Genomic DNA, 23,600 nt, shown 5'->3' on the forward strand with positions numbered 1-23,600 from the left:
TCGTAGCCCAACATACTCATGAACCTTCGATTTAGCAGAGGTTAATCGTTCGCACTACCATTGTTTCCTTTTGTGGGTTTGCCTCGAAACCTTTGACGTTCTCTTTATTGTACCTCTTGCTGTGCAAATTTCCTTGTTTTGTTTTGCTTCTCAATGTAATTTTTGGTTGATTATTGTGTAGTTACGGAATTAGAGTAATAACATCTAATTGTACATCTGAAGCAAAAACATGTAATTGTGGGAGACTAGATTCAATTTAAAGAAAGAAAACCCCTCCACCAGGGTTTCTCATGGGTTGTACAGTGCATTTGCCAGGCAGCGCTGCTTTGATTGCATCTAACCTGCAATTAGCATGTGCAATTAAGGCATAATGAATGTTTGCAATTGCATTATTTTCAGGATGTAACACTAGCAATATTTAGCAGTTACTGTACCGCAAATAGTGCTTATAAACTCAGATGGTTTATCAACATTTACCAATTAAGCCGCAGAAAGCAGGGAAGGCATGTGGGGGGGCCTCACCCACAACCATTTCCATGCTCTGGAACGCTCTCCTGTCAAGGAAGTGCACCCCACAGCAGGAGCAAACACGGTAGAGAGGTAGATTCACAGAATCACAGAATATTCAAGGTTGGAAGGGACCTCTASAGATCATCTAGTCCAACCTTCCCGCTCAAGCAGGCACACGTACAGCATGTGGCACAGGGTGGCATCCAGGCAGGTTTTGAAGACCTCCAGARAAGGAGACACCACAGCCTCCCYGGGCAGCCTGTTCCACTGCTCTGTCACCCTMACAGTGAAGAAGTTCCTCCTCACCTGGAGACAGAACTTCCTATGCTTCAGCTTATGGCCATTACCCCTCGTCCTATCACTGGCCACCAATGAAAACAGCTTGTCCCCTTCCTCCCTGCATTCTCCCTTCCTGAATTYATGCAAGTTTCAGAGCTATACAGATTYGGGAGCTATTCAAAATAAGTACTCAAAAGCCAGTACTGAATATGATCCAATTTGTCCTCAGAAAGATAATTATTCATTAAATAGACCCTTTGAGAGAGTTTCTCATGACAGTCTTATGAAGCAACCTTCTCTGCTCCGGTCAGTACTACCAGGAAGGTTTTTCTCCCTATTTCCAGGTCTTAYTCAGTTCCTGCAGTCAAAGCAGCCTGAGAAAGCTCTACATATTTATAGGTGAGCACTGGAAACTACTCAAAGACATTCAAAACTGCTCAGAAGACATTTTGAACACAAGGCAAAGCTGTAGGCCCAAACAGGCCACTTCACCTCCAACCATGAGGACACAAACACAAAAACAACAACTCACCAACCAATTTCAAATCTCCTGCCCTGAAGGTGTGGTTTCTATCTAGCAGATGATAGGACAAGATGGACTTGTCCCCTAATCCCACAGGAAAAGCAGTCTCCCAAGCAGGAACTTATCCCTACCACTTGCATCGGCATCTCCTTTCAGCAGCTCCTTTCAGGTGTACTGAGTAGCTCTGCTAAATGCGATCCCTCTTTGCCACCCTTACATTGAATGTTGTCAGTCCCTTAACGGCTCTTTGTAGTTTTGATGTAGAAAAATACGACTTCCAGCTGCCGAGAGCTCCCAGGCACATCCCAACGTTGAGGGACACCATGAATACACCCTGGAGGCAGAACTGTTTTCTCTTGTGGGGTCTTGAGGAGTCCAGTGTCTGGTACACCACAGCGAAAACAAACATTGCTGTATAAGTTTAACAAAAAGAAAAAATAAGGTTTAATTTACTGCAATTAAACAAAAGTCTAGGTGATTGAGCATCAGACTAAGGTGGGGTATTCACTAAAGGTTAACTGCACAAGACTGTATTAGCCATAGTTCTCTAGCTGGGGTTTTCTCTCTGTTCCAAGGGACTCTACAGAACTTGCATTTCTATTTTTATTCCTGAATTAATATATTTCTTCTTTTCCTGAAGTAATTTTCTGCAAATTACTTCATTTCTCAGATTGTTAAAACACTTAAAAACTGTATATATAGTATTTATTGTACATAAATTTTACTAGACATATCTTTCAGCTTACTGTTGTTTTTTTCCATAGAGCTCATATGTGATACAGTAAGGGGAGGCAGCCTTAGCACTTCTGCTTTATTCTTATAGGCTACTTTCACCACTTCATATCAGTTCTGTGAGTCTGACCATACCACCAAACAATTTAAAAAGAAATACTTTTTGATCACGATATAATCCTGTGGTCTGTTTGTTTGAGGAGGCCTCAGACACATAAGAGGATTTTACCCACTCTTACCTGACCTGCTAGGTAACTGCAAACTCTTCYTTTCTACCAAACCTTTAGAAGGACTCCCATGCTATTTGAAGAGCATCTTATAGCATCATCAAAGAATATAAGTGAAAACACATTTTGGTTCAGGCTAACAGAAGCAAAGATAAATCTGCCTCTTCAGGCATGAGCCTCAAATAGATCAACTGAGATGTTCTCAATGCCAAACTACTGGTGTTGAAATGAAAGATCCCAGTGGTACAAGGCAGGGCCCCATCCAGCAAGGGTTTCTGGTTATATCAATGGCAGTTATGACTTACATGAGTGATGCTGTACACGACTTCAGTACAAAATGCTCCCACACTCAAAGGTTTTGCAAGGTGCCACAACCCAACCAAGAGAAAAAAATCACCACAGTGCCCCTTCTGAGGTTTTTTGTTCATCTCATAAAGTTTCATATTGAGAAAAGATTATTAAAAGTAGACACAAGAAATTGCATAGGTAGAAACAGTCACTAGATCAGTTTCTGTACTGATTTATATCTGTACCTGACTGCTGCCAGAACTTGGCTTAGCAGCCTGAAAGATGGGGCTTCTCAGCAGCTAAGAGGTAGCTCACGGGCCAATCTAGTTAGAATATTAAAATGAAAAAGAAATGCCACTTCTGCAAAAATGATTTAAATTCTGCATCTGAAATCAAGAACAAGATAAATGATGACACTTTCTCATCCAAGATGTTTATTAAAAATGATATGGGCACAGCACACAGATAAACCACATCCTGAAGCAGGGTTAAACTAGGTTTCACATTTTAAACCCGTGCAGACAGCTTGCTGTTCCTCGATCTGGAGAGCTCATTCGTACCTTCTTTATACATATCTCTGCAGTTCTAGACTGACAAAGGACAAACGCAGTCTAATTTATAGGAGTGTCATTTACTTCACTTTTTATTAAAATCACCAGGTACAAAGTAAGCATTTAGTACATATCAGTCCTAAATAAGTAACTATAAGAAAGTGACCTAACAGCTCTGAAATAAGACCATCACATTTCATGCTTTGGACATGATAAGGAGTAAGAAATAACAGGAAATATATGGAGATAAGTTACTCGCATCATTCTGGAAGGTTAAGCTTTACTTTTGAAGAAAAAAGTGCATATTTGATTTGAGATCTATTTTCTGCAAACACTGAAAATGTTGCTCTCATTTAAAAATACTATAGAACTACAACCATGGAAAGGAACTGTGCTGCTTCAATTCACACGTAACCTGAGTATCACAGTATCTGGAAAGACAGGAAAGCATTAACACTAAGAGAAACAAGCCTGAAACACTTTCTGCTAGCAGAAGGGTGTCATGAAACAGCACAKGGCAAAATCCTAGGATCCACCTGATCCAATCCACCTGATGGAAGGTGGCCTRTCTCCTGCTGAATCAAGAACCTGCTGGGAATCTGGACCATAGCCCAAAAATCCTGCTGCTGTGCTCTGTCTTTCCCTTCAAGGTTGAAAAAAAAAAATAAAAGTGTTAACTGTCTATGTGTATCTGAAAAGGCAACAGCAAAATCATTCCCTCCATCCAGCCTCCCTTGCATTCCGTGCGCTCCATCCAGCGTGGCTCAACAAGCTTTACATCCAGAAGTGCTGCTTTTACCAGAAGTGCTTCCCACCACCACGATAGCTGGCAAACCCAGAAGCACAAACAACAGAAAATCCTGCAGGTGCCACAGGGCAGTATCCAGCGGCTACATCTGACACTCATTTTTATGCAGAACTCTCCACTAATATCAATGTGGGGGTTGGCTTTCAATCTAGTGGCTCAGTGTAACAGCGCAGGAATATTCATTTCCAGAACACTGTTAAAGCCATTTGTCAAGTGCTGCGAAGCGACTGCCGCTCCTGTCTACTGCTCTGACAGTGACCATGACCTTGTTCAACTTTCCATACCTTTTTTCCTGGAGAGCCTGACAGTGGGAATGGCATGCACTGTTGGATCCTAGCGTAATTCAGAAATGAAAACAAGAAGGCATTGTGTTTAAAGACACTTTTAGCAATACAGAAAACACTACAGTAGAAAAGTTCATATTGGTCAGTGCTACTTCAAATACRGAGTAGGGTAAAAACACTAAAACAATTAAAGTAAGTGTGTGCTGATCTACAAATTGAAAGATATGGTTATTCTCATGTTTGCTGCAAGAACTTCACTCCAAAAATATATTTATGATTTCTATCTTTATAAAATGGATCATTTAACAGCTAGAATGAAAAATAAATCAAAAGTAAACTGAAATACTTAACACATATTGTAATTCTTAAAATGAAAGTACAAAGCTTGAAATTAATTTTTCAAAGTAAGGTTGATCAAAAATTCTCTGACTGTTCACATTCTCAAATCCTAGGTAGCCTCTCATTGATCATCCTCATTTTAATCATAGTACCAAAATATAAATTATACATTGATTACATGAGATTTAGCCATCTTAATTCTGTAGAAAAATCCAGACCTGATAAATACATCATTTTGCTATATTCTTTATAAATAGTCATGATGCATAAAAATACTTATCTTCAGATAAACATTTTATTGTTTCTCTGTTGTCATTTTAAAGTGCATCAAAAGTTGCTAAATAAATTTAAAAATAGAGGAAGGTCAACAGTAGTCCAAAAATGATAGATATCTCCTGTTAACAGACTTGAGAAACTCGGAGATATTGCTCCAACATTCTCAGTTTGACTAAAGCTGCAGTAGCTTTTGGGGTGGGAAACCTTTACAAACACTGACTGAGTTCAATCATGTTTTCAGGTTGGAAGAGACCTTAACAAGGTCCCTGAGCTCAGCTTGCTCAAAGTAGGGTCAACAGTGGTTGCTCAGGCCTTTGTGCAGCCAGGTGCTGCAAATCTCTAAGGTCAGAAGCTGCACAATCCCCCTGGGCCTCTGCTGCAAGGCCTGACTGTCCTCATGGTGAAAGAAAAGAGGGGCAATCGTCCTACTTAGAGGCTTTGAGGAAATTGTCATGGATGTCCATAATTTCTAGCCTTATCAGTGTGCTTACCAACCAGGTCTCTATCCGTAAACACGTACCAAACTAAACTATCAACAAGTAGTCAGAGTATGAGCTAGCATGTTAAACTCCCTGAGCTAAGTTCACTCCTAACAGTAACTTTAGAGGAGTATTGCTTGCGTGTGTACGTCACCAGTTTGAACTACGGTGTGCAGAGGCACTCTGTAAAGAGCTGCCCTGCCTGGAACATAGATACCATTCTCAGAAGTGCTCCCTTCTCCAGGAAACACTTCCCAGAATGGCAGTGGTGCTGCCAGCACCGGCCTCCCCTGGCCACTTCTGCCCCCATCAGCAAATACTTACCTGAGGAGTCTACCTGCAAGACCCTTAACATCACTAGGTAAAATGACAACTTCCAAGCTATATGTCAAGCTCTTAACTACCGTTCACAAGACAGCACCAGAATGCTACTCTCTCCATAAACATCACACGCGAGTGCAGCACCTGGTGCTGTGGAAGCAGCGTTACAAGTCCTTGGCGAGCTGCTCTATTTCATCCAGCAAGAAGTCCATGTCCTCTCGGCTCACTTGCGGGCTGATGATCACCTGGCGGAAGAAGTTGACTTTGCCCTGGTGAGGCTGGTACCCAAGCATCATGCTGCCCTTCTTCATCATCCTCTCTTTAATTATAGGAGCAACCTGAAAGTAAAGACAGAGAAGGGGGGTTGTCTCCTTCAGTACCTTAGCAAATCTGGGCAGGATCTGGAACTGAATTTTGTGACTTAAGAAGCTTTTTCACTGTCTGAGTTTCTCATTCCCTTGTCTTCCCCAAAAAGAACATTAAAACTCAGACCTGCAGCTTTAGACGCATTGAGTATCTGGAAGAAACAGCACAAGACCTAAATCCCTCAGAAGGCTGTTGCATGACACATCTGTCTGTGATACAGGACACCTTGGGTTGTGGTCCCTGGTCTTCTTGATTCAGATCAAATGCCTGAACTGGGGGAACATTGAGGGCAGCTGGTGAAGGGCACAGTTCCTCCCCCTGGGTTAGGCTGGGCTGCCTCACTGCTCACACCTGACAGCCCTACCCCACGCACACCTGCAACACAGCAGTCCCTGGAGGACTCTCTCCTTAGACCCTGCAAACCTTAAGCTGGCAACAAAGTTAGACAGAGGCTTCATTAAGGGAGAAGTCCTGTTGACAGAGGTTAAAATTTCACTGCTCTGATTTAAGGTTCAAGTGGTGTTTGATTCCATCCCTGTTGTTTTAATGGAATGAAGCCTCCTAGGTGTCTCTCTGCTGAACAAACCAGTGAGAGTGGCAGCCAGGTCCTCGTGGCTGAACACTTGACCCCCCTCACAGCAAGGCCATCAACCTTGGGCAACTAACCTGGCGCTTAACTTTAAGCGTGTGAGCAGTTCTTCTCTGTTCTTACGCTTGAAATTAGTTATAAGCTTAAATGTATTGCTGAATCAAGTACACTATCCCTTAGAATACAGAATCCAACATAACTAAATATTTTGGCAGAAATAATATTTTAAAAACATGTCTCGCTTTAATGTCTTACTAATAATGCTAATGCACTTCAGAACAGGGCATTCCTTTGCAACCTTTTGTGAAGGCTTGGCCACGAGCTAAGCAAGCAGATGTACAATCTAACCTTGGTTTCTGCATTAATTTATTTCAATGCTAAAACTTAGTACTGGAAATTACCACCTGACCTGCAAAGGAAGAAAAATGATGATGTCAACCTTGCCTTAATAGCTTTATTTTCACATGGCATATTTTACTAGGCAATTCCCAGACAATTTGCTCAGATAGAAACATCTGAGGTTTCTGACATACGAACAGCTTGGCTTCCCCATATTAGTTTAGTGGTACTTGCCTAAAAGGCCATTGCTTCAAAATCTATTTTGAAATCAGCGGAGGAATGTTTATGGCTCTAACTTAATTTGCCTTGGCTGATTTTGGTTTGTCTTTGTGACAAAGCTACTTGTCCTATTTAGCCATTTTCTTAAACTATGAGAGTGATGGAGTCGGAATTCTAATTAAAACCCAGAGTGTGACATCAATATGAATTATGCACATGAGAGCCATGAATCTAATTTCAGAATGCAATGTGCAACCAGAAGGTTTTTATTCTTAACGCTGCCAACAAAACTGAAGAAATAAGTTGTGAAAACAGTGCTGATAAACATTTGAGAAACAAGAAGATAACCCTGAAGACAGAAACATTCAGAATTTACTGCAGATAAGTTAGGAGGCATATTGTGATACCTTCACTCACCTCTAATAGCACCTTTCACCACAAAAATCTAATGTAGTGTTTCAGATGTACCTCTTGCATGAAGCTCCTAATGCAAGCTAGCAATGAAATCACAATTCTACTGTGCATGTGCAAGTGCATTATTTAGCAATAGAAGTCATCAAATATATCCTTGTATAATGGGAAGAAAAATATCTCCCACCTTAATTTCCATCTGCACGTCCAATGATTCAAGGACTCCTCRATGTTGCTGTTTTATAGTTCAGAATTGCATCACAGGAACCTCAATAGTCCATTCCTGAACTAAAAAAACACTGAAGTTCTGCATGGACAGAACGAGACACCCTTCTCCATCTTGAAAAGTACATTAATCAGCAAAAAGTCCTCTGTACTTGGGCTAGAATACTCCAAATATTCCAGCTTGCATCCCAACAAGTCACCCAGTGTGGTACTGCACGGAGCTAACACTAGGGCAAGCGGGAGCCACACGGGAACCCGCCTGGTTGCCACCACACAGGTTTTGCTCTCACCACGTTGCAGGCCCGTGCACTAGTTCCCTCAAACAGTGAGTAACGTTGGCCATGATAAAAGTTCTGCTGCTCTCCTTCAGTTTGCACGTGAGGAACCCCTCTAACACCACCCCAGACTGTCAGTGCTCAGCTCTCCCACCCCAGCTAGATAGCCGTGACACGGTGACAACGCTCAGAAGACCCTGGGCCCAGGGGACACTGCATTGGGCACCATGCTGACGTTGAGAAGAAACAGCTCCTCCGGCCTTGTGCTTGACAAGAACCCCCGGGAGAGCTCCATGCATGGAATAAAGGTTATCAGTGCAAGGTGAGAAGTAGTGAATCCTACATAATATTCTTTCTCGAGCTCTTCTTTAAGATTCAAATCCCTGCAGCAACTTTTAGCCTTTATTGATGTCCCGTCAGAGTTACTTCATCTTTTGTACCACGCTATTGATTCTCTTCATCTCTACACCCAGCGCTCTACAATCCATCATCCCAAAAAGCGCAGTAGCACAAATGGAGAGAATGAGAGCAAAAACATTTAGAGCTTCAGCAACATGAGGACTGTAAATATACCACATTTCAGCGGGTCTTCTCTCAAGGAAAGGAAATGTAGAGAATCTCCCACTCATTATCTCATTTATCCTCCATTTTAAGACAGCTGTCCTCTCAATGTGTTCTTTTTTGAAGGCAAAGTGTCCTCTACTTAAAAAAGGAAAATGCTGTCGTGTGGGCTTTGACAGGAATATTTTTGGAAAGGGTTAGCATCAGGTATTCTGCATGCTTTATTTGCTGACATAATGTACTCAGTGTAACAAGACTGTCATGCATCCTCTCCACAGGAGGCATCGAGGGAGAGAATATATTCACAAATACTTAAGTCACACACACACAAAAAAAGTCATTCAATGATGCAAGCATGTTAAAGCTTGGACCTGAGGAGCACTGACTATGACTGCTAACTTAAAGTAAAGCGAACTTCCAGTCTGCAGCAGAAAAAACAGACCTATAAGGGACTAATTACCTAGGCAGGAGTTCAATGAGTTCAAATCTCACTGAAGTCAATAAGAACTGAGGATGCTCAGATATCAGGAAGTTGGGCAGCCCCATTCAGGATAGACTCCTAGGAAAACAATTTAGTGAGACTGAGATTGTTTCACCAATCCAATTATTTTACTGCGGAACTTACTTGTTCTGCAAATTGTAGATCTAATTCTTTATGTTGACCATCAATGCAACAGTCTCCAAATTTTAAATTTAATGCACCCTAAAATCCAAGTTCTCCTCTCTCTTTTGCTTGTCTTCACCTTCTTCCTTCCCAGTGTTGGTCTCCCACACCAAGCCAGCCTAGAGGCTTTTCTTGGAGAAGCTCACTTTGGCAGTGCACTGGCTATCAAAGGCATGTCCTTCCTCCAGGAGTAAGGGGGCACTTGTGCAACAGACCTGGACACAGGGGACCTGCTTCACCTGGGACCTGGTCCAAACAGACCCGCACCGATGCTGTGACATCTCAAGCATCCTGAATTCCTCCATTTTATCAGCAGAGGTGATTAAACTGGAGGAGTAATGATGGAGTCATTAAGCCTCTTCTCTATCATCCTGAGTGCCAGGATAATCCTCTCTCTGCCCCCTGCCAGGGCTCAGCCACACTACAAACAGCAGCAAGCCCTAGCCCTGAAACCTGGGCAGTTTCTACCAGTGTCCAGGTTGCAGCYGCTCCCCATTCCTGCACTGACGTGGAAGGTGCCAAGGTTCCTCCCCAGCACCTGCACGCAAACCGAGCTGCAGGATGGGGAGCCGGAGACACCTCGGAGGATGAGGAAGGCCAGGCACTGCCTTTAATGCACGCTTGGGAAGAGCAGCTCTGCACAGTCACCCAGAAGAGAGATGCCTTAAAAGCACTGCATTCACAGCAGCTGATTGTTTAAGGGTACTTAACTGAAGCTTCTCCAGCACTCCAAGAATTTCCTCCTAGCTCAGGCAGTGACTGCCTAAATAACACTCTTCAGCAGCTACTATAAAAGCTGACTTGCCAAAGGGCTGAGCACTTTCTCAACAGAAGATAAAGCATATGCCTAGAGTGCCTACGAGTTAGAGCACAAGTTTCCATCCTTCAGATCCTTTCAGAGGACTTGATAAAACGCTCATTTAAGATCCTTTATTCTTCTGCCCACGAGAAAGACCTCTGAGATGATTCTCCCAGTGGTCATACTATGCAAACATGGCTCCTACATTAAGAGCAGTTTCCCAGCACATCGATTTCTTGTGTAACATGAAGTCTCCAGAGCAGCTCAGCTAAATGGGTGACGTGCCCACCCCATTACTCCTGTCATGGTATTATGCTTTTGCATTCATTTACTGTAAGCTGCCTCCTGATGAACAGTATGAAAGTCTGTATTTAAATGGTTCAGATTAGTCTATTGTAACTTTATTCTAACTATTCTAACTTTAAGGAAGATACAAGATAGGCTGCTTACTAGCTTTGTTCAAATCATTCATCATCTTCTAAAATGCATAGACACCATCCACAAAAAATACAAACACTATTACTAGCATGTGGTTCAATTTGCACATTTAGTCCAAAATAGCTGATAGCTTCTGACAAGAAGGAAAGGAGTAGAAAAAGTAGGAGAAGCTCTTCTGTTCATATCAGTTAAATCCACTGGGCCCCCAGCACCACCTAAATTACACTTCTGGTTACAAGTACCTCAAAAAGTTGTCCTAAGGAGAATCAGAGTTTCCCAACAGACCAGGTATCTCTTCATCTTCCTTAAATAAAATAGCAGGCAACTACTGGCTGTGGATTCCTAATCTTCCGCTTTACTAAAGTCTCTGACAACTGCAACTAACAGATCCACTGGAAGTGCAAGAAGGTTGAGGTCCAGGTTGGAGAACTGCAAAGTAGCCGGCCAATAATGGAAGTTTCTGTCCAATCTTGAATACTTCATTTCTTTCTCTGTGCCTTCCCTGAGTCTGCAAGGATTCTCTTTTTTGACCTTATCATGTATTTTCAACCTTTCCCATCACAGCTGTTTATTTTATACATCTAACTCTGTATCTCAGTTATCTGAAAGCTACCTGAACTACTGAAATTCATATCAACGTCTAATCGTACAGGTCTAGTCAGATGCTGAACATCACCTTGCCCAAACCAAACAGCGGTTTTGAGGATGTACTTTTTAAAACCAACATTTTGCACATTTTTTAATTTTTAGATTAAATGCTGAGACAACAGGAATGCTTTATGCATTGATAACAGTGTTGGGGAAAACTATCTTGCTAAGCACAGAACATATAAAAATGCATTGCTTTGGGGAAAAAAAGGATTTGGGAATTTTGCAAATAGCGCAAGTTAAAAGGTAGTATTAGCCAGAAAAAACAAACCAGAAAGGCCTAAAGCTTTTCAATATTTTTAAACCAAAAGTATTCTTTTTTTCAAAACAATGTTTCCAATTAAAATTTAAATCCAATTATAAATTGACCCATTTTTGTAACAGGGATCAAAAAGGGCTAAGAAAATTGAAACTAAGCAAATTTTTGTTTAAATTTGTCTGAAAACAAAACTTCTTTCTGGTCAACTTAAACCAAAATTGCTTTCAGCTTCTTAATTCAGTGGCCAAACCAAAAAACCCATTACTTGGCCCACCATAAATATGTGGGAACCAAAGTGCTGAAACTGCTCAACTAAATCACCTGTAGAATTTCTGCCCTCCCAGAAAAGCCAGAAGATATGAGAAAACTGATGTGGCTGCCTGTTCTGTCAGCAGAAGTTGGCTGTGGAACTCAAGTGGGCAGCTTGCAGGAGATAACTGCAACCCCCCTAGCCCAGCAAGTACTACAAAGTCAGCGAATGTCAGTTCATGTTGGCAGTGTCCCTCAGGATCATTTTCCCAAGTCTTTTGCATGGTTCCAGTGGACTGAATACCTGTGCAATGTAACACTGAAAAGCTCTTCCAGCTACTGGGAGCAGTGCCCTGTAGACCTCATTCTGCTCCCACTGAAATTCACTTCAAACTTGCCATGGGCTTCAATGGAAGGAGAACAGAGTTGCCCAGATCTTCTCCTATGTGTCTGCTTGAGGTGGCAGTTTGCAAACAGCCTTCAGTTTTCACAGAGACAGCTGCAAATCTATGACCTTGAGAGGAAGCCACCAAAGCAGGCTAGACACTGTTGGAAGGGTGATGGTGCATTAGCAGATCAACCTATTCCTGCTGCTTGGAAACTCCCTTTATGAAGCTCTCCGAGCTACTGAATACTCTCTTGGCACCAGAGACATAGCTAGAAGACAAAAAAAGAAAAGTCTACCCTTTGACAAAAGGAAAAGATCACATGCTCGTGGCTTCACAGAAATGGAAAACACATTTTGTATTCTTGCCTCAATTATTTCTTGCCATGGAAGACGGTTTATGCAGAACAGAACTGTCTCTCTCATTTGACCGCAAGAATCCAATATAGCTACCCAAGAAGGGGCAAATTTTCATTTGGAAGTTAATGATTTTTACTTAAAAGACACGGGTCTTGCTATTTAATGTCTGACAGGTTACGCTTCCAGGAAAAAAAAAAAAGACTGGTTTAGATTCATGTATATTCATAAGAAAACTCTATTAACTAAAACAGTTTAATTGACACATAGCATTCACCACCAAAAAAATAAACAGGACACCAATTAGCTACATATTTGGATGTGATTTTAAACTAGTACATATGGGCTATTAATTCCAGCAGGTCTTCAGAGGACTGTTTCTTACCTTGGTTAAATGACAGCACAGAGGTTGAAGGACTGCACACAGACTCTTACAGCTACGAGTGCTCCCCATGGCCCCTAACCCTCCCAGAGACTGTTCAGGTTGTCKTGGACAAATCCCTCAATCTCTCTTAGGTAACAGGTTTCTCTTTCCCCTGGCATGATGCCTATAATCTTCCTGGGCAGGGACTTCTCTGTGCTCATACATCTATCATAATCAGCCTYGATATCTCCTGGGTGCGCTGAACACTAACATGATATATATTAAAATAACCTTCTTTGCCACAATCACAGACACCTGTCACAGTATACCTTGCTGGATTTCCTACTGTGGATTCAGAAGATAATTTTGAAATCAATTATACTAATTAGCATTAAGTGAGGACAGTGGCTGTCTTTTTAATAATGATCTTTGGATGCAGAACAACTGGAACAAACCACTTTTTTAACTGGGCGTAATTACAAAACTGGCTAAATACTATGAATATTCAGAAGCAATAGTTCTTTCAACATATTTTAACGTTAAGAAAGTATATCCTCTATTGTTAAATATCTTCCCTTGCCTTGTGCTGCAAAATCAGCTGCACACTTTAAACCAGCAGGCTTTTTTCTCCTTTTAGTGATAATTAAAAACAAACTCAGACCATTTGTCAGCTGTCACCCCAACTGGGACAATCGAAATACCAAATATTTGCACACCCAATCACAGCTTTGTTCCTGTGGCCAAGGCACTCTCTAAAACCCAAACATGTTTTTCTTTTGTCTAGAATTTGTTCTGGGCCCACATCCCTAAACCACTAATAAATTATTGCTGTACGCTCTTGCGCCAGTGCTCCCCTCGTGCCACACCAGGCAACAAAAGCAGAAATAAGTGCATTTGTCAAAATAGCAGTAACCACTTCCACATTCTTCAGAGCAACTAACATATCAAAGGAGACCAGATGCTGCCCTGCACGGACATTCCCTGTGCACATTCCCTGGGCACATTCCCTGTGCACATTCCCCGGGCACCTCCAGCTTCGGGCCATGCGCTATATCTAGGGCATCACATTTTGCACAGCATCTCATCGGGTACTTTTGCCACAGGACACACTAATGAATCCCACAAATCACTCCAAATGACTTGATTAATAAGGGACAGCGGCTTTGCTTAAATTTTGATTGCCTTGAACTGGTTTTAACSAGTCATTTATGCATTTATGCAATAAAAAACAGCCTTCAGATAAAGGCATTTTACACCRAGGGCATTTTCCTCTGAGAAGGACGAGGCAGAAGAGACAACACCCAGGAATCGGCACTGCAGATGCTTGTGTGTGTGAGCTTCCTTACAGCGAAACCTGCTTGCTGAGCAGTGTGGACTTCCAGGTGCACAGTCCCACATCTGCTCCTGAGACAATTCATTTGGGTGCCTTATTTCTCACACGTTTCTGTGTTGCTTTACCAAGGTCTTATCGCCAGGCCATGGGGAAAGCCCAGGCATCAAGAAAACTCCAAAGGCTACCATGCAAAGCTAGGAATGACAKGCTCTGATTTATTTAACCAGTATTTAGAGAGTCCAGTGCTACTGGTTTTATAAAAACAATTGTTTTAAAGGCTTTCATAGCATTCATAAGGTTCTTCAGTGGAGCATTCAGTTATGTTGCCATTTTCATGACATCTTCCTGCCTTTCAACATTGCCAAAGGAAAGCTCCCCCTTCCCCACGCAGCAATGAAAGGGCAGCTTGTCATCTTGAAAGCAAAAGTTACTGACAAAAAAAAAATAAAATCCTTTCTAGTTTGTATGCATAGGGATGAGCTTCTGTTCCCCTTTTCCACTGGGAGAAAAAAAAAATATCATAGTGCAATGTCTGAGGCTGGGAGGAGTACATTGAAGTAGGAAGATTACATTATTCGGTGACACAAGATCAAAAACCTAGCACACTTTTGGTGTAGAAAAATGTCTCTTCAGAAATTTGCAATGATTCCCTACTGTGAGGGGCTTATTTTGCTATTTGTACCAGGCAGCTTCTAGTATAAGGTAGCACCTTTGGTATTTGCATAGCAGTGAGGATTAAAGAACATTATTAAAGGAACACATCTTTGTSCATATTCTTCAACCAGATATAAAAAGAGCAAGCATTACAACAAAACTAGACATCTTTTGTGCTTTTTTTTCCCTTTTGTCCTTAAGAGCAGCACATCAGCCTTCACAGTGGCTGCTTCTAGTCTCTCGGGGGGACACAACACATCACAACCCAGACTGCTAATACAAAAGCAACGCTGCTTGGCCTGGTCACCCAGCTTAACATAGAAAAGGATCCTCTGGCCCCATCCATCCTGTGAAATATGGCTCCAACTAATGTCATTTATTAGAATTGTTTTGCCTCCTCATTTACTCTGATCTGGACATGAAATAAAGGCTACCAAATCCTTCTGCATGGAGTCCTGCTAAAGTCAGCAACACTCTAGCYGAGATATACCTTATCCTGGGACAATATTCATTCATCCACCCAACATTCCTCCTCTCCTCATCTCCAGCGAGCTTTTTTCCCCCCTTTTCTCTCCTCCACAGCTGAAATACAACATACATTACAAGAATCTGTGCCTAGCAGGGTGAGCAACAAGGAAGAGTGGGAAGTGAAGGGAAAATAATGATTTGCACACACCGTGTTTTTTTTTTTTTTTTTTTTTTGAACTTTGCGAAGAGAAAAATCAAACTTCGCATAATTCTGCATAGAAGTTTTAGCTAAATGAAGCTAGACAGCAGAGACTCCCTAGGTGATTCAGGCCAGCTGGGAGGAAAGGCACATCAGGCTGAAAACACAGCATCTGTCCTGCAGACATGTGGAACAATGTATTTACCTCAAAAGGAGCATATGGAATAAAAAGGTGGCTGACTTTGAGCCTGCCCTACACCTCTGTAGGCAGGACCCGGCTTTCAGAGACACAGGTTACATACTCTATTATTTATACACCAAACTGTTCCAAGAATCATTTTCCTTCTGCAGCCTGGTCTGAGAATTAGGCATTCACATTGGTGCACAACAAATGCCATCATTTCCCTTAGTGCCACAATAACCTCTAACTCACCCCAAGAGGTGAAGACAGTATAAACAGAAATAATCATTCAGCAAAAAAGGAAAGAAAAAAAAAAGCTGAAAAATGTAGCAGTTTTTGTTGCATTTTTTTCACCAACATGTATCTTTTTACCAGAGATATAAAGACACAGAGGGAAAACAGAACAATCTTTGGATCTTTGAAAGCAGTTATGATCTACTACACAAAACTTGTCTATTGAAGTCTCCTAAGTTTCTCTTCCTTTAGCAAAAATGTTCCACAGAACTCAATAAATACAAATAAGCTTCCTACAAAATTTATAAGGGCTCCAATCGATCAGTGGCTCAAGAAAAGATTCTCTGCACTCATCAACGTTCACCTCCAGGAACATGCCACTGAAGTCACAGGGAGTTTTATAGCTGACCTTACTTGGAGTACAGTTGGACAAAGACACATTTCCTCATAACTCTATTAAATTTGAAAGCGAGGTCTAAATATTCTGCAAAAAGGATATCAACCTCTAATGTTTTCTATTGTTTCTAGAAGAATTCCTCTTGGTTATAACCATCGGAACTTTTGTAAGACTTGAACAGATTTCTGACCAGGCTGATTCCTTTGTAGAGTAATAAGAAATTCCTACCCTGTAGGCATGAAAAAGACGTGTATTCCACTCCAACCCTCTAGAGAGGCCTACAGTTAAAAGGGAATCTTTGCTTAAATATCCTAAGCACAAAATGAAATCTGAAGTTCTGGAGAAGACTTTGCATCTCAGTACACATCAAGGAGCAAGATCTCCTCCCACTCACCCCCATAGCTRTTTCTGACACCGCTCACAATGTTACACAACATACAAAGACTACATAATTAAGTGAATGATGCAAGCTACACATTTTCAGTAGCATTACCATTAGTTGATTATTTCTGAATATTTCTGAAATTTCTACTTGTAAGGGAGGGCAGTTTCACACTTAAAAAAAAAAAAAAAACGCTTAGGTCTCAAACCTTTTCAGTTTCTATTTGGAAATTCAATGTTTCCTTACAATTTCTTTAAGAAGTATTTGATGCAGCAGAAGGGCAATACAGCTCCCCTCTACTCATATGACCACRGTGATAGGAAACACGAGAGTGCTAATATAATAAGTAGATACTTATTTAAGTGGAGACAAGCTTAAGATTTATTGACCTGAGAGCAAGAGGTCAATATTTGTTCAGAGAACAATAAATCTCGATACTTGGCTCTAACAGATGTTAATCCAATGTATTATTAAATCTATTCCATTAAAGCTAATTAGATCACATGTCCTTGTGAGTCTTGTCGCCAATATTCATTAGAATTGCATAGGTCATAATTAGTGTGTTTTTGATAATTAAATCAAATAACAGTCAATAAAACTAAACACTTTGGGATAGAGACTTATTTGTCTCTACCATGACTATATTACTGTACATGTTACCAGTTCTGCTGTAGATCTTCCTTCCATTCTTCAGTCAGGAGCAGCATATATATAGATTCAAAAGGTYTCTTTGGGCTACTCCCTATTTCTTTTGTCTCTCATTTCTCTTACAACCTGATATTACTAAAGCTGCATCCATTCACTATTCATGCACCAGGAGCAGAAGCACAAATCAGTAAGAAGTTATAGCCAGGAAAAAGGAAAAAGAGACATACTCCTAAGCACAAGTTAAAAATGATTTTGGAGCTTTACGGTGCTTTTCATCCACAGATTTCAGTGCACTTCATAGGTAAAAGGCAACATTATCATATTCATCTTAACTGCTGGAAAGACCTGAAGCACAGAAAAAGGAAATAACCACTTACTGTAACTTCTTAACCACAACTCTATGTCAACAGTAGGAATGGAATCGGCATCCTTCAGCTCCACGAATGATTTAGGGAGCAGGATGGGGTATTTTTTTGGTACCCATTTGCCTGTGAATAGCCTTGCACAAGCACTGCTTGTGGTTTTCTCTGAGGGAAGCAGAGCTAAACTCACGCACCAGGCACAGTGCAGACAACAGGTCCTGCGAGTTGTTCACTGCAGCTGATGCCATCTTCACTGCTGTGCAGATGCAGTGTGGACACAGGGTCACGGAGCCCCGATGGATCCCAGCAAGGCCAGTTTTGGTATTTCCCTCTTTATGCCACACACATCAGTAGTGTCCCAAGGTCCCAAGTTTCAGCCTCTCTCCTGGCTTATATTGACTCCTGACAGCAGCTTTTATTTCTGTAAGAGTCTTCTACACAGGAGGAGTAATAGCTTGAGAGAAAGTGTCAGGTTCATTGAGCCATACATTGTGTTACCCAAAGACAGGGCCTCCAGCACTGAAGGTAAAATGTAGAATGCAGCATTCAACTCCCGTCATTTGGCAATCTAAAAGTTAGATGTTTAGCCTAAGCTTTGCCTTTAGTTAATTGAAAGGAAAAAAAAAAAAAGAAAAAAGAAAAAGCTCCTCTAAAGAGTGATTTGTCTCATCCTTGAGTAAGCATCTAAAATGGATGGAATCAGATTGAAAAAAGCACTCTCCTCCACAGGCTCCAGTGGTAACACATCTGCTAAGTCTCAATGGGATAAAGCATGGTAAGATGAAGCCTATGCAAACAGCTTACCTTAAATCAAAGATATTTTAAAATCACATTCCTCCACTGTTCACAGACTATGGAGCTCCTGGATGGGCCCAAGAGCTGTAGGGGTGAATGCACAGGGAAGACATCCAGAGCCCAGAAGCCAGAAGAGCCACGTGCTCTGGCACCCAACGCAGTAGATGCATGCTACATTATGTGACCAAAGGCTAACCAGAACTAAACACATATCCAGAAAGCATCAGAGAAAGGATGACAGGCAGGAGGAACCCTACTAACCTCATCAGGGAAAATGGAGCATGCATTAGCTACTCCTCTGACTATCACAAGACAGTGACCGCCCCAATGTGAAATCTGCCATGAGAAGTAAATGAAAAAAAACTCTCCCGGAAATCACAGGAGAGGAGACAGGACTTAATATGGAATATGAGGGAGAGAAACCTTCAACCAAGAATTGCTGTGAACACATGCTAATACCACACTATGGGTGCCTCAGCTTTTATGCTACTGCCCCCCATAAATTCAAAGCCAGTTTTTAATGCGTACAAATCCCTTTAGTGCACAGCTGCCAATCTGATTATGTGTACACACAGGGATCCAATTTTATGTACACACAAACAATTTGCATGCATGTTACACGCATGCAAGTGTATCTGTGCTGTTTTGTAGGCCCAACTTAAAACAAAAGTTGGAATTACAGCCCCAAAGCCCAAACCACACAAAAAGCCATGAAAAAGCCTCCATCTAGTATGTGCAATAACCTTCATCTCTCCGAAGCGCTACAGAGCAATAGAGAGTGCCCCTGTGAACACAGCGTGGCTGCAGGCTGCTGCCCTCCTGCAAGCTCCAAACTGTTGCTATTTTATTTTCCTCAGATGATTCTCATTATACCCAGGCTGAGTTGAAAAGTAAGCGTATGAATCACATAATCAGCTCAGTTGTCTGGAATCTTGCTTTTCCGTACATTTCCTCATTGCTACACAGCTCACCAGTGTAAAACATGCTGTAGCTGCATCAAATTTCCTTTTATTCCATTTTAACCCCACRATGGCCCGTGGGTACATACTCCTTTGCTGTTATCCCACTGTCCTACTTCTGACCTGCTGTGCCTTGACTGCCTGGCAGTGAAAAAGCTCTAGAGGTTATTACCAAGAGCGAGCTCTTTATTCAGCTTCTGGGATAAAGCCTCCACAATGAGGGGTCTCTATTCTGCTCAGCAACAGAGCAAAGAGGACTCAGAAGACCTACTTTAAGCCAAGCCATTGCTCCACGTGCTGTGGATCTCCTCCTCCTCTACACAAAGGAAGGTGGCTTGAGAGCACAGCACTGTATCCTGAGCCCCAGCGAGCCCCTGTTGGATCACCTCCCACACTGCTGGCTCCAGGGCTGCTTCCACCAGCTTTTAATCCCTTCAGAGGAGAAGGTGCTTGCATGGAGCRGCTCAGAGCACTGCAGTCCTGAGCCAGGCTTCCTCCCACTGCTTCCCATAAGAGAAGGTTACGGAGGGCAAAGAGAAGGTCCCGGTTCTTGAGACTTCCATCTCTGTGATACCTTCCTTCCTCCAACAATTTGAACTGTGCAGCTGAGCCCTAATGGCTTCAGTATATGTCATATTTTTTGTTTCTTAAATCCAGCATTTAGTAGCTAAATGCTGCATCTTTGATATTTTTCTATCATCATTCTTAGCAATACTGTTGTATTAGTCCTGTCCATGTCCCTAATCTAAATCCTTCTCCCAGCCTCCGTACCTGAAAATTATCCTCCTGTTTTTTAGCAAAAGGAGTATACTGGACCGATTCTTTTCAGTGGAATCCATTTTTTTTTTCCAGTATTATAATCCAAATCTCATCTTCTTTTCCTTTCAACGCAGTAATGTTCCCAAGGTAAGAGATTAGAGCCATTTTTATAATGTCAGGCTAGCCAGAACAGAAGCTGTTTCTTCTTGGTTTGTTTTTAATCATAAAGAAGCCTGTAATCATTTTTTTCAGGGCAGTGCTCCCCCTTTTACCACTTGTACTAATGACTGGTATTCAATTTCTACATGTAGAGATTGGCTTTCAGTCTGTAGCAACTATTTTAAAAACTTGCGTATTTGAATTTCTGCATTGTGAGAGCAGCACTAATCCCAGCTTGAAATATGGGCTATTTTATGAACATTTGGTGATCACACAGAGAGAAGTACTTCCTATGTGTTTATCAAATAAATAATTTGAAAATCACACTTCCAATAGGATATAAGAGTTTAGCAGCACTAGTAACCACTTTCATTTCTACTTTAATCTTTAAGAGGATTCTTCTAAAAAGATTAATCATAAAAAGAGAAAAAGAAGTTTAAAAGCTTGGCAGGAAAAATGGACAGTCTCATGTGTTTTCATTTTCCACAGTCAACTGTGACTTTGGAAAGCGGACGCGAATGTACAGCTTGAGCTGCTTTTGATCACCATCTAGTGCATGAATTAATGAACTGCACRAATTTATGGAGTGATTTTCTGATTTTAAGTTCAGCATCATTTTTAGGGGATCTAAAATAGGCTAAGCCAGCTTGAAATGCAGGAATTTCCAGATGTCCCTGGTTTCCTAATGAAAGCCAGGTGTTTCATGATGACACTGTTCCCTAAATACTACTGCCGTGACTGTGAGGATCTGAGGATATAACCAGAGCAAGGTCTATAGAGTGAAGCGGTACTTTTTCTTAAGCCAAATTATATAAAAAGAGCAATATAATTTCAGGATAGGTATCCCTTCACCAACCCTCTATCTGTGGTTTTCCATCTGTTGACGTGTTACATTCATTTTATTGATATCCAAACTTTTGCCTAGATTGTCAGATAGATGCATTGTTCTCAACATTTTCCACTGACAAAAACTGTGCTGTTACGACTCAAACCCACATCTTGATTGTGCTTCAACACTGATCCGTGCAATGGGGGACACTATCTTATGGCTGACAGGTCAGTAAGCCAAATGGGCACAGTGAAAATCCCTGGCAGCTCTGGTTTTTAATTACTGTAGGTGACTCTGGACAATTTGGCTAACGCTTTCCAGCTGCCCTGGCCCTGCAAGGCCAGGTCTCAGCTCGCAGCCTTGTCTTCCAGAAGCGCGTTGTGACTCAATGCACGGGCAATCAATGCCTTCACTGGAGAGCTTAAATGAAAAGGTCAAAATAAAGCAGAAAAAACAGGTATTTACTGAAACAGGGTTACATCTTTGACATAAAATATCAGCTTGTTTTTAGGAAAAGTTAGGAGGGGAGTTCTGGAAGATTGCAGAAGACATCATGGAAGAAGTCTTTGCCTGTAGGCAGCAGAAAACCTTCTTTTTCAGAGGGGAAAACACCTTTCCCCCAGTTCTGAAGGCAACAGGCACCTCCTGCTAACCCCTGGGGGGCCAGGTGAAGGAGCAAGCAAAGATACATTGACACCATGGCCTACCAGGAGCCTATAGCCATGGACAGTGTCTATCCATGCCAATCACCACATCCAGCAGGGAAACCTCTTCATGTCTAAAGTTTAGACCAGCAGTTGAGCTGTCATTCAGAGGAAGACTGATGTTAAAAACATATTAATTCCTTCAACATTACTTTATTTAGGCCCCATTTAGGACATTCAGGCATTCAAGAAGAGACAGGTTTTTTTTTTAAACAAGTGCAGTTTCATGTATTATTAGAAACTAACTTAAGTGATTCTAAGCGATAATTATTCAAAATATCTATTTTCTCATTGAAACCGAGTGATATTTTTTTTYCCCCAAAATGCTTTGTATAAAAGTACAAGAAAAATTAAACACGAAAGCTACTGCAGCCTGGAAAGTAGTAGATAACTCCTGCTTGTTATACAGTTCAATCTTTAACAGCTTGTGATCTCAAACCAGAGCAGGCAGTACCACTAAGGAAATTATGTTGCTATAAGAATGGGAAGATATTTCCTCCTCTCTGCAAACACAGGGGTTTTTCCCCACTGACTGCACCAGGCAGACATTAACAGTGTGTATTAATTAGCAGTTCAAACCCATTACTGTTGTTCTGGTGCCCCCCAATGGGCACCTTGGTTTACTACCAGCCACGGCTTCAGGATGTCGGTTAGAAACGCTCTGCTCTGCCTTGACCCACCAAAGCCACCGCTCAGTTCTAGCACGAGGCCTTGYGGCTAAAGCCAGGCCTAGCGACACCATTTTCCACACGCGGCTTCGCCAAGTCCCGTAGTATTAACCGGCCTCCCAAAGCACTTCCAGCAGCGAGAGGGCTCTGCTCACTCCTCCAGGTCTGCACAGCTCCCACAGCCACTGTTGACAGCAGAAGACATGAACTTGGTTTGGAAGCAGGGACCTTGCTTCCAGGATCCCTGTGGAGGCCTGTCCAGCTTCAACCCAATCGAGGCATCATTGAGGCAGCCCAAACAAGTGAATCCGCAGCAACGTCTGGGCCTTCCCCTGCTCCCCAACCACCCTCTCGCTTTACCATGTATAACTTCATCTATCTGGACATTCCCAAGGCACAGGCTGTACCCTGGATGATACATCTTTATTTTCAAGCACATTATGGCACAGAGAAATTAATCACTGCTCTGTAAATCAGCACTTGCCTGTGCGAACCCCTGATCGCTGCTAGGCTGGCTGCAGACAAAAGGAAAGCAGAGTCCCCATCACAAAGGGTGTTTCCAGAGATATTTTACATAAACCTAAGGCGGAAAAAAACAGGGAGGAAAGCAGGACTCTAAGGGATTAGATGGCCCCAAAGCTGCAATCTTATAAATGACAAAAAGACAGCTTTATCTAAAAGCCCATCCTGGTTCACTGGCAAAGTGAAGATAGCAAAGCAATATTTAATGAGTTGAAAAGGGGAAACAGATCAGATAGCAATCAATATAAATGTGACATGGGGAGAATTTATCAGAAGAAAAAGAAATCCATGACTGACAGACTAAGGAAAGAAGAAGGAGTTTAAGTACAGGAGTAGGTACATTGGGGATGTGTGAAGTCTTAGCAATGCTTAGTCACTAAAAATGCAGACAAGACAGAAGTACTCAATAAGCTTTTCATTTTTACACGGATGCAGAAAGATGAAATATTCCTACCATGATGCCCAAGAACTTTCCAAGACATTGGAATGACTATTGGGATGATTTGGGATGTAAAATTTTAGATCTATAAGCCTGGATGTCCTATACTCCAAAATTACAAACAGCCTGGCTGAATGGTGGAT

The 23,600-nt window shown here is 41.8% G+C and overlaps 1 protein-coding gene across 1 annotated transcript in view; it reads right to left on the reverse strand.

The window, feature by feature from the left end:
* Window positions 1-4,064: 4,064 nt before the first annotated feature.
* GADL1 (glutamate decarboxylase like 1) overlaps window positions 4,065-23,600 on the reverse strand; it is a 65,623-nt gene continuing 46,087 nt past the window's right edge. The window contains exons 15-16 of the mRNA XM_026045495.1: window positions 5,762-5,955; window positions 4,065-4,251 (exon numbers count right to left, since the gene is read on the reverse strand). Coding sequence (XP_025901280.1) covers window positions 5,782-5,955 — 174 coding nt within the window. The 3' untranslated portion in view covers window positions 4,065-4,251; window positions 5,762-5,781. The remainder of the gene's footprint in view (window positions 4,252-5,761; window positions 5,956-23,600) is intronic.

The sequence above is a fragment of the Nothoprocta perdicaria genome, unplaced genomic scaffold (assembly GCF_003342845.1).
Source record: "Nothoprocta perdicaria isolate Ctin4 unplaced genomic scaffold, notPer1 scaffold_40, whole genome shotgun sequence".
Classification (NCBI taxonomy): domain Eukaryota; kingdom Metazoa; phylum Chordata; class Aves; order Tinamiformes; family Tinamidae; genus Nothoprocta; species Nothoprocta perdicaria.